At 41.9% G+C, this 17,091-nt stretch overlaps 1 protein-coding gene across 1 annotated transcript in view; it reads left to right on the top strand.

Annotated features, from left to right (window-relative positions):
* IGF2R (insulin like growth factor 2 receptor) overlaps window positions 1-17,091 on the top strand; it is a gene marked incomplete at its 5' end in the record, with an annotated part of 62,160 nt that overhangs the window by 14,852 nt on the left and 30,217 nt on the right. Inside the window, 15 exon segments of the mRNA XM_082481140.1 lie at window positions 1,482-1,580; window positions 1,984-2,113; window positions 4,558-4,678; window positions 6,569-6,683; window positions 8,213-8,375; window positions 8,525-8,705; window positions 9,986-10,089; window positions 10,519-10,683; window positions 10,985-11,125; window positions 11,493-11,639; window positions 12,544-12,675; window positions 13,090-13,237; window positions 14,460-14,637; window positions 15,214-15,329; window positions 15,751-15,916. Of these exon segments, the coding sequence (XP_082337266.1) occupies window positions 1,482-1,580; window positions 1,984-2,113; window positions 4,558-4,678; window positions 6,569-6,683; window positions 8,213-8,375; window positions 8,525-8,705; window positions 9,986-10,089; window positions 10,519-10,683; window positions 10,985-11,125; window positions 11,493-11,639; window positions 12,544-12,675; window positions 13,090-13,237; window positions 14,460-14,637; window positions 15,214-15,329; window positions 15,751-15,916 (2,106 nt within the window).

Here is a 17,091-nt window from a genome sequence, read left to right as displayed (position 1 = left end):
TGATCACAGGCTCTTCTGGGTTTTTAATGTTTTTACAGGGATTGCAATGTAGTATTTCAATAGTGTAATATGGAGGAATGAGTCAACAGTGTACAGGGTGCTGTAACAATGAGAGCAATTGTTTAAATGCTGGCTGTGCCCAAGCTGTGGACCTAGCATGGCTGTTTAGTAGAACAACATTGAGGAAAATGACTGACCTCTGTTATGGGTCAGCATAGCTGACAACAGTAAGCCTTAGGTTTTGTCTGCCCGTAGCTGAACTAACAGTACTTATGTGTTCAGCTGGGCTTCTGGGGGAGTAGTTGTTTGTGAGAACCTGCTTAAAGCGTGAATGGAGATCCCCTAAAAGTTCCTAGGGGCCCTGTGTGTATGCAGTTTGCATGCTTTTGGGGTGACACCTTCCACACACTTAACTGATACCACAGCTTAGTGTTCTCAACAGACTGTGATCAGTTTACGTATTTGTATATCAGAGATAAGTATTTATTCATGCTGCTGTTGGCACTGATGATACTGTTGCGTACCCCCTCTTGGAAATCCAGCCAATTCAAACAAAGTGCCAGTTCAGCAGAGATCAGAATGCTTCCTGTTCTGTTTCAGCAGATGACTCTTTAAACTAAATTAAAAATTATTGCTCAACTCCAGCTATAACACCAGATCATAACGATCTTCAAACTTCTTCCAGTTAGTGTAGTTCTAACACCTACTCTTCATGTGACCTAGTAAAAGGATTTTGTAATAGTGTCTGGAACAACTTGTTTCCAGCACTTTTATGGCAGCCTTAAATGGGGAGGGAATCTGTTTAAATATGCTGAAGAGTTTCTAGCTGAGGTGATGGAGGGAGAATGGAAAAATCTGATTGTTGTCTCTCTTGAAGTAGAGACATCCAGTTGAGCATCCAGCCCTGAACTGTGATAGAACCCCCATCTTAAAATAGATACAAATGTGGATTAACATGAGCCTATAAAAATAAGTAGCTAAGACCAGAGGTACGCTATGTGTAGCAAAAGAGATTGCTAATCAGTCGTCTTTGTACGATCATACAGAGAACTGGTAAACCATGCGTTGCCTTGCTGTTCATCTATTTATACACATTTCTATTGGTGTTTTCTGTTCTAGTAACTAGATGTGACTGGTGCTTCTGCCAATATCAATTGGCATAGTGAGCACTTCTAAAAGATGTAGTACAATTACTGCATATTAGGACTGGCACATGTTAATTTGAGAATTGGTGCGTATGCAGACTGAGAAGGATTTGGCACCCTGTATCTTCCTGAGTTTACCAACAAAGCTGTTATTTAACAAACTTGCTGTTAACAAGTGCTATTAAGAAACTGTATGCCCTTGCTCTGTGACATGCTGTATTCTGTTTTTTTTTTTTTTTTTTTTAATCTCTTGGATTAACTTCTTGCTGTAAAATGTAATGTAAAATAAAACTGAAGTCTGTTTTCCAAAGAATTATTTTTTTCTCCTTTAAATAGGGTACCCCTGAATTTGTAACAGCAACAGAATGTGTGCACTATTTTGAATGGAGGACCTTTGTGGCTTGCAAGAAAGACTTGTTTAAACCTATGAAGGAGGTAACCTATGTACTATCCATGCAGAAGTTACTCTTCATACACCTTACAATTTTACTCTAACCACCTACCCCCACCCTGAACGAATCCCAACAACATCCATAGGCCTAACTCTTACATAGACATATAAAGCATCTATTGGAAGTGGGTGGAGCTGAGGGTTTTAAATAACTCTTCAACATTTTTTGTCATCTAGATGGTTGTATATAGCAAAACTCTTCTAAAAGCTACAGCAGAACAGTCTAACTTTGGATGCCTTATTTTAGTCAGCATGTCTAGCTTTCAGTATTTGAGCTTCCAGAAGTAAAACCTTTTCCACATATTAACCTGGCTTTATATATGCCTGTTCATGACTTCTCCCTACTTGTGTAGCGTGGATTGCATGTGTTTTTCGTTGTTGTTCTAGGTCCCTTGCTATGTGTTTGATGAAGATTTGAAGAAACATGACTTGAATCCTCTCATCCAAGTTTCAGGACACTACTTGGTGGATGATTCTGATGATGATTCCTTGTTCATAAACATCTGCAGGGACTTAGGTATGAATTCTTGCTTGTGTTACCTGTTGGTGTATAAATTTCTAGTAGTGTGGTTCTTTTCCAGTGCCTCAGTTGAAGTTGTCCTATGACCAGAGATTGGTATTTTAGGACTTGCGCTATTATTTCAAGCTACTTTTGATGACTTGAAGGCAGCTTTCTGTGAAGCCGAGTCTTACTCTCCAGCTATGGAGGTGTTCAGAGATATGCACCTTCTGGATGGGCAAGTACTGTTAGAAAAGTTGACTTAAACTGGACTGAGTGGAAGAGCTCAGCTTGTCTTGTAGCTGCTTCTGTTTTCTGCCAAATAGGACTGAGATGGTTCATAGCACTTCATGTGCTCTAAATTTATTACTTTGGGCTCTGGTTCAGGCTGTTGCTTAGTTCCAAGTGAGTGTCCAGAGATGCATCTAAAATAGTGTTTAGGTGCTTGGGTAAGTAATGGTGCACAGCTAGCACTTTTTCACGTCAGTTGGGAGCTATATATGTAAGGAATTAAACTAGTGAAATCACTCATTTGAAACTTGCTGAAAAGGCTAGTTTAGCTGTATACGCCAACTGTGTTTTTTACTCTACAGTTAGATATGTATTTTGTGCCCCTGCTAAGGTTTTAATACTTACAGTTTTAGTGGCAGGTCTATTCTTTTAAAAATACCATTAGTCTGAAATGTTTTGCTGGCAGCTTTGAATAAGTTGGTTTATAAGAAACAAAGGAGGGCAAACAAAACCTTCCCTGTGAGGAGGGGTTACCCATTACTTGAGTAATCTTCCCTCCCTGGGAAACTACAGGCCAGTCAGCCTCACCTCCATCCCTGGAAAGGTGATGGAACAGCTAATTCTGAATGTCATCTCTAAGCGTGTAGAGGAAGAGAAGGTTATTGGGAGTGGTCAGCATGGATTCACCAAGGGGAAATCATGCTTGACCACTCTAATAGCCATCTGTGATGGCATGACTGGCTGGGACAGAGCAGTGGATGTTGTCTGCCTCGACTTCAGCATGGCTTTTGACACGATCTCCCATTACACCCTCATAGGTAAGCTTAGGAAGCGTGGGTTAGGTGAGCAGACAGTGAGATGGATTGAGAACTGGCTGAATGGCAGAGCTCAGAGGGTTGTGATCAGCAGCACAGAGTCTAGTTGGAGGCCTGTAGGTAGCAGTGTTCCCCAGGGGTCAGTACTGGGTCCGGTCTTGTTCAACATACTCATCAACAACCTGGATCAGGGGACAGAGTGTACCATCAGCAAGTTTGCTGATGACAGAAAACTGGGAGGAGTGGCTGACACACCAGAAGGCTGTGGTGCCATTCAATGAGACCTGGACAGGCTGGAGAGTTGGGTGGAGAGGAACCTAATGAAGTTCAATAAAGGCAAGTGTGGGGTCCTGCACCTGTGGAGGAATAACCCCATGCAGCGGTACAGGTTAGGGACCTGGGAGTCCTGGTGGACAACAAGTTGCCCATGAGCCAGCAATGTGCCCTGGTGGCCAAGAAGGTCAGTGGCATCCTGGGGTGCATCAAGAAGAGTGTGGCCACAGCAGGTCGAGGGAGGTTATCCTCCCCTTCTACTCTGCCCTGGTGAGGCCACATCTGGAGTACTGTGTCCAGTTCTGGGCTCCCCAGTTCAAAAAAGACAAGGAACTACTGGAAAGAGTCCAGGAGAAGGCTATGAAGATGATCAAGGGACTGGAGCACCTCTCTTATGAGGAAAGGCTGAGAGACCTGGGTCTTTTTAGCCTGGAGAAGGGAAGACCAAGAGGGGATCTTGTCAATGCTTATCAATATCTAAAGGGCAGGTGTCAAGAGGATGGGGCCGGATTCTTTTCAGTGGTGCCCAGCGACAGGACAAAGGGTGATGGGCACAAACTGGAACATAGGAATTCCATCTCAACATGAGAAAAAACTTCTTTACTTTGAGGGTGATGGATCACTGGAACAGGGTGCCCAGGGAGGTTGTGGAGTCTCCTTCTCTGGAGATATTCAAAACAATCCTGGATGCATTCCTGTCCACCTGCTCTGGGTGAACCTGCTGTGGCAGGGGGGTTGGACTAGATGATCTCCAGAGGTCCCTTTCAACCCCTATCATTCTGTGATTCTGTGATCATTTTGGTGTGGTGGAAAAAAAAAATACTTGACACAATTCTAGAAGTTCTCAAAGCCTTATGCATTCAGCAGCTGTACTTGCAACTGGAAACTAGCTACAGCTGCTTTGGCAGGAAGGATGAATTTGCTGTCCAAAAACAGGGCAGCATGAACTTCCCCCTGTATCACAAGCACTTCAGGTTTTGTCTTGCCAATCTGATGTTTCAATGTAACCTGTTTTAAAGGTATTTTTAGAAATTGTAAAGCAATGAATGGTAAGCGAGCCCACAGATAAAATGGCAAGATACTTCAGGTATAGGAGGGCTTAGCAACTGAGTCTTATATTCTATGTTCTGTATTCTATAACAGGAATTTCAAGTGGAGAGACCAGAAACTGCCCAGCTGGTAGTGCTGCTTGCTTGTTACACAAGGGTCAGGCGTATGATGTTGGCCATCCACGGGAACAACTGAAACTTCATGACAAAGACAGGTATGTAATTTTTGTGGTGATACTTCTGTGAACACTTCTTAGTCATCTGGGCTGAAAAAAAGCAGTCTTGGTAACAGATGAATCTTCTAAAACTTAATATTGATACTACTTCAATTTTGAAGCATTGGCAGAAAAAAAATTCTTCAAATACTGGCAGGGCAGAGTCTTTCAGGCATCCTGTTGTACTGACATAACAGATCAATTTTTCTTCTTCGTTTTAAAGAATTGCAAAACTCTCAGATGCGAAGGATGGTTGCTGCTCTCTGCTCACAGGCAGAAGAGTGAGATCTGACCCCGTCTGCCTTCTGTCTGAGGGCCCACAGGATAAATGCACTTGGCACTCTGGGGGTTTACGCACTATATTTGGCTTGCTCTACTGCCCAGGAGTACTTTACAAGTTCATGGATGTTACCCTTCTCTCTTTTTGCATTAATGAATTCTTAATAGGAGAAATAGATAAGCACTGCAAGGCTTGTTGTTCCTGGTGGCAGCAGAGCTGGGATTAGGAGAATCTGTTTCCTTGATGCTGCCCCTGTTGTTTGCTGCCTTTGGTGCTGGAAGTAGTGTGAAAGGAAAACAAACAAACAAAACCAAAACTGTCGTACCCTTCCCCCCCCCCAAAAAATACAACCCCCAAAACCCCAAACCAAACCCCAACCCCCCCCCCCAAAACACACCAAACCCACCACCTAAACAACCCAATGGGGCTCAGGGGGCTTGCTTAACATGCCAGTCTTTCTGAGCTTCAGGTCATCTGAGCCTGCTTGCCTTGTCTGTAGGGTCAATAGTACCCTGCTGACACCTGCAGTATTCTTTCTACCTCAGATGCAAACCGAAGAAAACAAGTGGAATAAACCAGGTTAATAACAGGGTTGTTTCAGTGGCAGGGTTGTGGATTTTCTTTTGGCTTACAAATGAAGTTGTTAGTCCTTTGTTGCAGGGTTTTTCCCCAGCATGAAACAAGTGTGTGAGGTGTTCTGTAGCAAGGCAGAAGCTTACATCTGAGGAAGCACAAGCTTGTTCTCGTGTTAAAGTGCAACTAGTACTCTATAAAAGTGCGTGGTGAGAAAACTTGATCTTACCCCTGCTAGGATTGAAGAGCTTACCATTGCTTGAGGAAAATTCACTGTATGTGCTCAATCAGACTAGGGTGGCCTGGGAGGAGAGCAAGATGATTGTGTATGTGTCCAGGACAGTTAGAGGTGTGGCTAACCTGAAGCCAGGCTGTCACCCCTCTGAGCTGCTGTTTTCTGCCTGTTAGACTGTGTAGGGCAGTAATGCTTAGTTGGAAAGTTGTGTTGGTCTCCTCGTTTTCTCATCCAAGTTGTCTTTCTATTTGTTTCTCCCTGTCAGATAGTTACCATGTTTTGTTCTCCTGCTCCTGCCTTGTCTGATCTGTCCCAGTTGCCTTGCTTCTGTTAATTTGCTAATGAGTTCATCTTTTAATTCTGGGGGCAGAATGGAAAGAGATTATATGTATGGAGGTGGTAAAGTATAGAAATGTGGTAAAACATGAGTGGCTATTACTTCCAAAACTTGCAAGTGTCTATCGCATCTTCTCTCCAGCAGTTTGAGAGCAAAGTTAGAGTGTTGTCATGACTATCAGCCAAGGTCAATATGGGTTACAAGGCACTGAGCAGAGTCTTAACTGAGGTGCAGGTGGATGCTGTATGAAGTAATTTTGCTGGCACTGTCTTAATCTTTGTTTTGGTTAACTGTAAGATTAAAGGAATAAAGACCTCCATAAAAGTATCTTTCAGGAGCGGGTCTACTTTGGTATGTCCTGCCTGGGTATCTAGCAAAGGGCGGATGTCCTTTCAAAAATATCCTTCTTCTGTACAGTGTATAGTGTCTTAACTATATTTTTGGTTTGCCATTTTCTGTTTCTAGGCTGGTATTGAGTTATGAGAAAATATACAGTGATGACGAAAAGCCCGACTTCTGCCTAGGCCATAACCCAGCAGTGACGATCACTTTTGTGTGCCCATCAAAGAGGGGAGAAGAGGTAACTTTGCTGCTTTAGTTTGTTAAACAGTTGGTCTTTAACTTTTGTGTGCATTATCTTCTGTTTTTATTGAAGGCTGAAGGGAGCAGAAATTGTCCTAGTTTGCAGCTTGTGAAGAGCATAGGAATCTAAATAAATTCTAGAAGACTTTTTGAAGAGTATAAGAGATAAACAAGAACTTGAAACTTTCCCGGGGTGTGTTCTTTCTTGTTTTGGTGAATTGTTTAGTCCTTTCCTGGGTTCAAAGCTTTCCTCTGAAAACAGGGCAGAGTTATACAGTGTTAATTTTTGGCCCAGAGCTCTGCTTGCTGATGAGCACTCTTCCATCGTCAGTCAGCCTGGGCATGCTTACAACTGTTGCCTGTAACTTGTTTCTTTATTAACATGGCCTTCCTCAGGGGAAAAAATAGCTAGCAAGTGTCACTGTGTAACAAAAGTCTCTCATTTACTAAGTAGGCTCGTGTACTCCTGTTACCTGAAAGTAAAATCTGTACTGTTAAGTAGCAGCTCAGTTTTTGCAGGACGCAGTTTTAGCCTAGCTTCGGTGCAGTATGATGATCACTTTGATGTGACGCCAGCCACCCACAGCCCTTAAATTGGGCCATAGTGGCTATTGCTAATGCTCTGCTATTTTATATCATGATGCTTTTTGTTGCAGGTCAGTGAAGGAGGAGCTCTCCTCTGGCTAACTTTTGGTTTAATGTTTTGTCTCTCATATGACCTAGATAGGTACCATGCTTCATCCTCGTTGCTGCAGAAACAAACCATAGGCCTTTCTCTGCTGTTGCTTTGTAACACTTCACTACAGCTATGCACTAATGTAGTATGAATAGTATTGCTAATGTTACACGTGCCTGTAACTTACCTGATACTTTACCTGTGTATCCGCCTGGTTTAGTGGGTGGCAGAAATAAAGATTTATGAAACAAGGTGAGCTTCTAAATGTTTCACTTTAAAGTGAGGAAAAACAAGACTACTCCTCCTCCCAGAGGTGCAAAAATATTTCACTACAGAAAATGTGTCTGACCAAACTGTTGGCTAAAGAATTCTCAAATGTCTTTCAGTCCTGATTTGGACTGAGGGAATCGAAGTTGCTAAAACACCAGTGTCTAAGAGACTGCTCTGCCTTCGGAGAACACTGGATCTCTTCTCCCTTCTTTGAGGACTCCTCTGAAGCAAACACCATCCAAGCTGTGCTTAGCAGTTTGGGCTTATGTATCTCTGCTTTGCCAACATCTTAAGGGAAAGTGCCTTTTAACATACTATCACTGCTGCTGACCTTCTGCTAATGCCTGATACTTTACCTCTCTTTAGACTTCTACTTTGCCACGTCATTAATAAGAGCTGTTTTACTTTCTTTTCAACACCTATTTTTGAGAGGCATGAGACAATGTTTGCAGCTATTAAGCAATTTACAGGTGAAGTTAGTCATTACTGACCCTAAATGAATGTGATACTGTTGCTTTAAACATTCTATTTCAAAGAAGTCTCTGTACTTGTAATTTAAATTCTGTTCACTTCTCTATCAGAGTGCAGGTCCCAAACTCACGGCAAAAACAAATTGCCGGTATGAAGTGGAGTGGGTTACTGAGTATGCCTGTCACAGGGATTACCTGGAGAGTAAGACCTGTCTTCTGACTAATGAGCAACATGATATCTCCATTGATTTAAGACCACTGACTCAGCTTCCAGGTAAGCTTACTATTTTTCTTTTGTGGTGTGACTAGGCAGTTTTCCAGTTCCATGTCTGGAGACAGGAAAAATGTCCTGTATAGATACTTGGCTTTTTGCATCTGTTCTGTTGTGTTTTAGAACACTTTTTTTTTTTTTTCCTTATTTAGATTATGTCACACCATATTTTGCCAAAGATGACAAAGAGGAGTATTACTATTACTTGAATATATGCGGGAAAACAACTGCAGGTAACTGCAGGGACAGCACAGGATACACTTCATCTTGCCAAGTAAAATCTTCAAATAACCAGCAAAAAGTGGCAGGAAGATTTGAGAACCAAACCCTAAGGTGTGTAAGGGTTCTTTAGCCCTGTTAACTTGTCTGACTGACTGATCTTTTATTTCCTAATTTGATGCCCTTATTTGTCATGTAGGCAATATTTGATACAAAGCACAAGTGGTTTTGCTCAGTTTTGCATAGAAAAACATTAACAGTATACCAGGATAGCATTAGCGAATGAAGGAGCAGATGGGGTTGGTAGAAGCCACTGCCTAGACAGGGAAGAAACTTTCATCAACTTTGTTGTGAGAGTTGCAGGTTGTGCTGTGTCACCTCTTGCCCTCCTTGTGTTTTGCATGTAAAGTGGCATCAGGATTGGATGTTGTAGAAGCTGTCCTCAACAAGACGGCATCTCTGCTTCCTTTGCAAGAGCATGCATTAATCATATCCAAGACTACTAAGCCCAGGATTTTATGATTATTATTATTATTTTGGGTTTTTTTTTTTTTTTAAGAACTTCAGGATACGCAAGTGGCACACTGGGACAATAGTTTGCATGAGATTGCAAAGCAGAGATTGTTCACCTAGATATGGTCTTCCATTCTGTTTGTAAGCATGTGACAGACTTGTCGGGCTGATCTTCCAGGAAGTATGACTTCTTCCACCTGCAAAAATAGCCATTCAGTAAACTAATAGGAACAGATAGTCCACCTTTGGAGACAAGGAGGCTGAGGGGCAACTTCGTCGCTCTCTACAGCTTCCTGAGGAGGGGAAGTGGAGAAGGGAGGTGCTGAGCTTTTCTCCCTGGTGTCCAGTGATAGGATTTGTGGGAATAGTTCAAAGCTGTGCTGGAGGAGGTTTGGACTGGACTTTAGGAAGCGTTTCTTTATTGAGGGTGTCGTCAAACACTGGAACAGGCTTCCTAAAGAAGTGGTTGATGCCCAAAGCCTGTCAGTGTTTAAGAAGCATTTGGACAATGCTCTTGATATCATGCTTTAACTTTTGATCAGCTGTGAATTGGTAATGCAGTTGTACTAGAGGACTATTGTAGGTCCCTTCCAACTGAAATGGTCTATTGTAACTGAAAGCACATATATTCTATTCTATTCAAAGCTGGAATAGCTTTAGAGCATTCTTCAAACTTTATACACATTCATGAAAAGTAACCAGAAAAATCAGCGGATGCAAGCCTTTGTTGCAGTAGAAACAGTATTAGTGTTGACCAAGCATTTTTTTTCCCTTTGAGTGAGACAATTATTAAATAAACAAGAGTGTGGCTTCTGTTATGTGAAGAGCACTGTGTGACTGTCTGATGCCATGTTTCTCTCTAAAACTGACTTTTCACTCAGATATTCTGATGGGGATCTCACTTTAATTTATCCGAATGGGGATGCATGTAGTTCCGGCTTTCAGAGAATGACTGTCATAAACTTTGAGTGCAATGAAACAGCAGGTGAGTTTAACAAGCTTTGACTTTGCTCAGGGTTTGACTTCTGTGCTTGCTAGTAGACCTTATGTTCAAAGGAATGCATGCTTTGAGCCACAGCTAACGCAAGGAATAAATAGTTAGAGTAAGCACTAATTTCTATGGCTGGCACGATTGTTTTGTGCTGTGTAGTGGCACTGCTATTCTAAATTTACACTGGTGATCAAGAATATTGAGGTGTAAAGAGACTTATTTCTTAGCCAACTGTTGGGGAACCCACCCCCCCCAAACAAAAAACCAACCAAACAAAAAAACCAACCCAAACCACAAATGCAGGTCCTGTGCAGCAAAAGGATTTTTGTCTTCCTTGCTTATTGCCAGTCCTCAAGTCTCCTTGCTTTTCTCCTCTTCTCCCACTGGAAACCTAACATCTGTTTATCCATCTTCAATGTTAAGGAAATGATGGTAGAGGAACTCCAGTGTTTACTGGTGAAGTGGACTGCACGTATTTTTTTACTTGGGATACAAAATATGCATGTGTTAAAGAGAAAGAAGATCTCCTTTGCAGAGTTGCTGATAAGAAGAAACACTATGACTTGTCACCTCTGATCCGCAGTTCAGGTATGGCAATGAAAACTAGCTTTCAGTTGCTTTTGTCCTGAGTACACATGCGATTCTTTAGCTGAACATTAATCAGTTTTTTGCTATTCTTAGTGAATTTCTGGGTTACTGGTGTTCACTTCCCTCATCCCAAAAGGACTGAGTGCCATATGAAAGTAGCCATATCCATGACTATCTTGGTTGCTGTCACCTTAAGTGGTTTTATATGTGGGTCCTTTTTTGTGATAAAAGGTATTTTGGCATGGAGAGGCTAGAACAATTAAGCCAGGTGACTTGTTCTTAATGACCCCCTTTATTTCAGAGCTAGCCCAGAACTGGGAAGCTGTGGACAGCAGCTTTTTGGAGGTAGGGAGGAAGCGTTATTACATCAATGTCTGCCATAAAGTGCTGAAGAGAGGAGGAGCTTCCAGCTGCCCAGATGATGCTGCTATTTGCTCTGTAGGTGAGTCTTTTTGGTTGTTTGTGGTTTTGTTTTTGTTTTTTTAAAGGCTCCGAAGGTTTAGCACTTCCTCTGCAAATGGAGTTGGCTGCCCTGAGCACCTTCAGTTATTTGAGGAAAAAAAGCTTAGGAGCATATTGCTCTTGTGCTCCCAAAGACCATAGAAGAAATGATGGAAGTAGCCTGTTCTAGTTACACAATGGTATTACTCTCCTCCAGGGTTTGCAGCATGGTTTTGGTGAGGTTAAAAACAAACTCCTAATCACATGCTTTCTTAAGACTTTTCATTTGGCTAGTTAATATTCTCTTAATAGTGTAAACTTCACTTCTTCCCAGGGAAACAAAAGTGATGTATTTACTGTCTTTACAGATAAACAAAACAAGAGTAAGAATCTTGGAACATTTGTATCTTCTCCTAAAAAGGTTGGAGAAAATATTCAACTTATCTATTCAAACGGAGACAGCTGTGGTGTTAACAAAAAAATCAAAACTGTCATCACTCTAGTGTGCAGACCAGGTGAGAATATCCACACCCTGTTCTCTGATCCAGTTAAAACCTGGAGGTCATTTAATACACCCAGGCGTGAGTGCAGAATATTAGCATGTGCCTTTTGTCTTTTATTTCCTTCTATGCAAAAGCTGAAACTTTGCGGTTTATTTACTAGGATGATAGCAGTGTAATTGCAGGTATTTAGCTCTGTTCACCTTTTATACAAGTACTCTTTAAAAAGACCATTGAGTAAGTTTCTTGAACTAAGATTCTCCCAAACATGATGAAAGTGTGTTTAAAGCTCCAGAAGTACCTGGAAGCTATACAAAGGACTTTCTATCCCTAGATTTTCTTGATGGGAAAGACTGGTTCTGAACTGAGGTCGGATACTTTAACCTTCTTTTCTAATAAGTATGTTTTGTGTCTAAACTGCTTTCAGTTTAGAAAGGCAGAAGCATTTTCAGAAGCTGATGTTGTTCATCTCCATGTAATGGCCCACTATAACCATCTCCCAGGGAAATACAAAACCTGTATTCCTCTCCCTCAGCCTGAGGAAGCTGTATCCTCGAAGTGTGCTGGCTGTTAGGATTAGGTTAGGTTATGCGCTGCTTCCTAATAAAGCTGTTGCTTTGTAGCAAAACACCAGGTTTGCGTATCAAAGCAAACATTTGTTTTTTCAAGGAGTGCTAGTACTCAGAAACAGACTGAGCAGTGCATCTTCACCTCTGGGCTAAACTTATTCTGGGGAGGAGGATGCAAAGAATTTGTGCAAGGAATTTTTGGTTCTACTTTAGTCCTCGTTTTCAGGAGAGGTACTTTAACAGTTAATCTTGGTCTGCTGTCGGGGAGGAGTTAGTGTTCTGAGGCTTGAATTTGTAGTTCCTTTTGGCAGCCTGACTGTACGTGTAACACATTGCTCTTGTGATACCAGGTGATCTAGAAAGTGCTCCAATCTTGATGTCTGAGGGCGAATGTTCATATGCATTTGATTGGTATACTGCTGCTGCGTGTGTCCTGTCTAAAACTGAAGGAGATAACTGCCAAGTTTCTGATCCTCAGGCAGGTATGTATTTATGTTCAGCAAATTGAAAGGTCACGAGGGATAGAACTTGTGTCACAACACTGAGTCTTTGCACAAGAACAAATCGAGTTCAGCCTAAGTCTAACCAACCACAACATTTGAGCAGTGGAAGTGCATTTGAGTGTGGAAGATCAGAACAGCACAATGTTAATATTCTCTTAGTGTGTATGGAGGTAAACAGGTGTAACGTGCATTTTATTCTACTAAATATCTCTGTATAAGAAAACATGCTTTTAGTATGTCCAAATTGTTTCTGGAACAATAATTACATGGAAGGAGATGTATTTGGGGGAAACGAACTAGCTGTGTTTGGTACAGCATACATACTGGTAGAATCAAAACCTGGGAGACATGGCAGGGAAAAATTAAACTGATAGTTTATTCCTTCCCGATTAGGCTTCTCTTTTGATTTATCACCTCTGGCCAAGAACAATGGGCACTATATAGTTAATACTACTGAATACTTGTTTTACATAAGCATCTGTGGCAGTGTGCCGGATGAGTTGTGTCACACAAAATCAGCAGCATGCCAAATAACACAAAGGTGAGTAACTAGTTCTGTTGTTCGTAATAGAAGATCTCTTGTTGCATGATGTGTTGTCTATGTGTAGCAGTGAACAATTTGCATGTAAAATAATTACTCTGTTGCCTGTAATAGATTCAGGTAATTTGCATGTAAAATATTATTTGGTAGTGCAGTAATTATACTGCCAGCTCTTTCAAGCAAAGTGCACGCAGACAGACACACGTAATCTTGCTTGAGCTAGTTTTTGAGATTGAATGAGTGTGTCAATTGCTCCCCCTTATGTTTCCCATAGGGACTGTAAGCTGTAGATTAACTGCTGCAGCTGTATGAAGCCAACCCCCCAGTTTGGATTCAGGGTCAGCTAGGTTCCAAGAGCTGGCCTAAAGAAGCACTGCTGTGCTTGGGGTGGCTGCTGGCTGCCTTACACAGAGGTGGAACCCAGAGCTTGGATGTTGCGCTGTATTTCCATTACTGAAAGTGCTGCGCAGGCGCAGTCCCAGTGTCTACTGCTACTCTAACAGCATCATTGCCGTTATCTTCTACAAGCTATGTCTGAGATTGGTATCTGTACACTTCAGGTTCCAGATCAGCCTGTTGCCAGAGATGGGGTACAGTGTAAACACATGCAGCTGTACTTGAGCTGGCTCTATCTGAGTTATTCTCCAGCCAGAGAGTTCACTGCAGACACTAAAAACCTTCTTCAGGGGAAGGTGGTCAGGCTAGATCTGATAGAGCCAGTGTTAAGTCAGAGTAAAGAAACGTCCCTGAACCAAAGCTAGTCCCAAGCCAAGAGCATGAGAAGGCAGTTTTCGTCCCTGAGTGAGAAGATTTGCTCTTGTGCAGTGCTAGGTCTTCACTGTCCACATGTATTTGCGTGGAACCAGTCTGAGCCCCGCATTAGGGTGTCTGCAGTTTGAATTCTGATCTGGAGAACAGATACTTGATATTTCTGTCACTTCTCTGGAGAAGGACATATTGAAGTTTTCTGGTTATCTAAGCAAGGTACAACTTCCTTTCCTTTTCCAACAAGGATACCTGTTCATGTGTTAAGTTTCCTTTTGGCAGCATTCTATTCATCCCAGCTCACTTACTTACATTTGGGCAACCTTTCTTAATTCTTTTGTCTTATTGTGGTGTCTTCTATAAACTAACCTGTGTGCTTGCTACTTGTAAGACTTCTCTTAGGGAGAATTAATTTTTTCATACTGCTTAGTGTCAAAGCCCACTTTTTCTTTTCTAGTAAGGATCAGTTTTGGAGTCTTGGACTGCCCAGTTCCAAACTTTCATATTATGATGGTCTGATTCAGTTGACCTACAAAAATGGTACAGCATACAATGATGAGAAGAAAACACTGCGATCTACCCTTATAACTTTCCTGTGTGACCATCAGGCTGGAATAGGTCAGCCTGAATATCAGGTAAGAAGTTCTGTATGAAGAAGGGAAGGATCTCCATCCCAAAATCCTGACAATAATTGCTGCTAGGCCAGTGCAAGCACAGATTCATGGATGGAAATATCCAGTATCTATAAAGCAGACCAAAAGAAATAGTTATTTCTCTTGGTATGTCTGCCTCTTGTTGCAGCCGTAAAGCTTGTTTTCATCGTGGAACAGCAAGCTGTTCACCCGGATCCAGGTTCTTACTTCACTCTTCTCTAGTCTCCGGGCTGTATAGTTACTAGTGTTTTTGATGTATTTCTACCTGAAAAAAACAAACTGGCTGAGAACTAACAAGTGGTAGGACTGTGTCCTGTAACACAACAGACAGCAGTTAACATTGCTCTAGTTGCTCTGGTTCTGCTGTTTTGGGGAAGAGTATTTTTGGTGACCCAGTAAATGACAAGATCTACAGCAAAACAGACCTACACAAATCAGTCTGAGAAGGCATATCCCAAAACCAAGGGGAAATAACAAGCTTAACATATAAAGGAGTAGCTATGAGTCACAAAGTATTCTGCGTGGAAAGCCTCACTGATGTATTCTGCTGTTTCTTAGATAGAAGATAACTATACCTACAACTTCAGGTGGTACACTGAATATGCTTGTCCTGAAATGCCACTGGAATGTGTTGTGACTGATCCCAACACCATGGACCAATATGACTTGTCAAGGTAGGAAGGTAACCCATTACAACATAACTTGGCTATGTCTAGTTCAGTGTTCTGGCTGATAGCTTAGCATGGGATGAAGTTGCTTTCCTGTGTAGGCAGCACTAGAAACTTCATCTGTTGTGACAATCTTAACTGCGCATATCTTGAAATGAAGACAGTATTTCCCTCTAGTACATTGACTTGCCTCCTAAGATGTAAGTTGACTTTTGGGGATGGTTTTGCTTAATAAAAACTTACTGCTTTGTCAACTGCGTTCTACTTCCTAGGAGTGTTCTTTTTAATTGTAATGCTTGAAAATGAGGGGGAAAAGTTACTCTGAAATGCCTTGCAGTTGCTCTGTTTCTTGAGACTGATAGAGAAAGCTAGAGAGAACCTGTAAAGAACGTGTGTTCTTAGCAAAGAACTTTCTCTTCCTGCTCAGCTTAGCAAAATCTGAGAAGAGAGGTGAAAACTGGTATGCCATGGATAATTCAAGCCCCGGTGAACGCAAGAAGTACTACATAAATGTCTGTCGACCACTGATTGCTGTCCCAGGATGTGACCGGCGAGCATCTGTCTGTCAGATGGAATATCATCGGCACGATCATGTGAGTAGCCATCATCCCAGCTGAGAGCTGGTTTACAAAGTGAGTGAGATTAAGGGGTATTCAAGATAAACGCATGAATTCTGTCTTCTTCATGCAAAATACAGTGGTATTCTGTGTATCCATAACGCTGGAATAGTCATTGCAGAATTGTAGACCTCCTGTCCACCTCTTCAAAGACCAAAGCTTTAATTTTTACAAGTGTACCAACATTGCCTTTGACATGCGTGATTCTTTGTCCTGTGTTGCAGAGGCAGACAAACTGCATTTCTTCTGTGTAAACTGCAGAGAGTCTCAGACTGCTAGCATTGCTTTAGGAACAGGCTGCTCTCCTGCATAGTCTATCTTGCTTCTTGCTTGTTTTAGATTGAACTGTGGGAGAAATGTGTTTAAAGATTCTTTGTCTGCATGTATCCCCTGCCCCAAGCTTTCTTTGGCTTTGAGGAGTAGATAAGGTAGAAGTTGCAAAGTGTGTGTGTGTGTGTGAAATAATATATTAAAAAAAAAAAAAAAAGAGGTGGTGGTTATGGGCTTCTACTTCTGTATTTCCCCTGAAGTGTAACAATTTATCCTGGGACTGTTTGTGCTGACATGCTGGATGGATGCTTGGCCCAAGACCTGGCTTCAGTGCTGCTCAAAGCTGTAGGGAAAGTTGAACTAGAGGCTCACCAGCCTGTCCTAATTCCCTCTGTAAAATGGAGAGAACACCTTCCCTCCATGTTGTTGAAGAGGATGTCTGGGTGACTGAATGTGTACATCACCGTCATGGCACTTGAGCTAAATATTACTAGTACCCTGTGCTTGCGTTAGTCCTTCTTGTGTAAGGCTATTTTACATGTGGAGACACATTAAGGTTTTGTTACTTCATTGTTAAGACACTGGAGTAAAAAAGTAATCCCATTGGGTCAGCCTGCGAATGCAGAGGTTTGTTTTTTAAAAAGGGGGGGGGGGGGAGGGGGGCAAAAAAAAAGCTGAAATTGTTGTGGACAGAGCTGCTTTGGAGGTGTATTCTTCTGTTTGTTGCTGTCGCTAACTTAAAATAGCTTCTTAAAAATAGGAAACACCAGTTATCTTGCAGAAATGAAGACTAATTTGGGCCTTGGTAGTAGCACCTACTGTTGTTCTAATGCTCAGTTTCTGCTAGTGCTTTTTGGGCTTTGCTAAGCATGGCGGGTCCC

The sequence above is a fragment of the Vanellus vanellus genome (assembly GCF_965231255.1).
Source record: "Vanellus vanellus genome assembly, chromosome: 3".
In the NCBI taxonomy this organism is placed as follows: Eukaryota; Metazoa; Chordata; class Aves; order Charadriiformes; family Charadriidae; genus Vanellus; species Vanellus vanellus.
The sequence above is the reverse complement of the archived record's forward strand: the minus strand, read 5'-3'. Positions and strand labels throughout refer to the sequence as shown.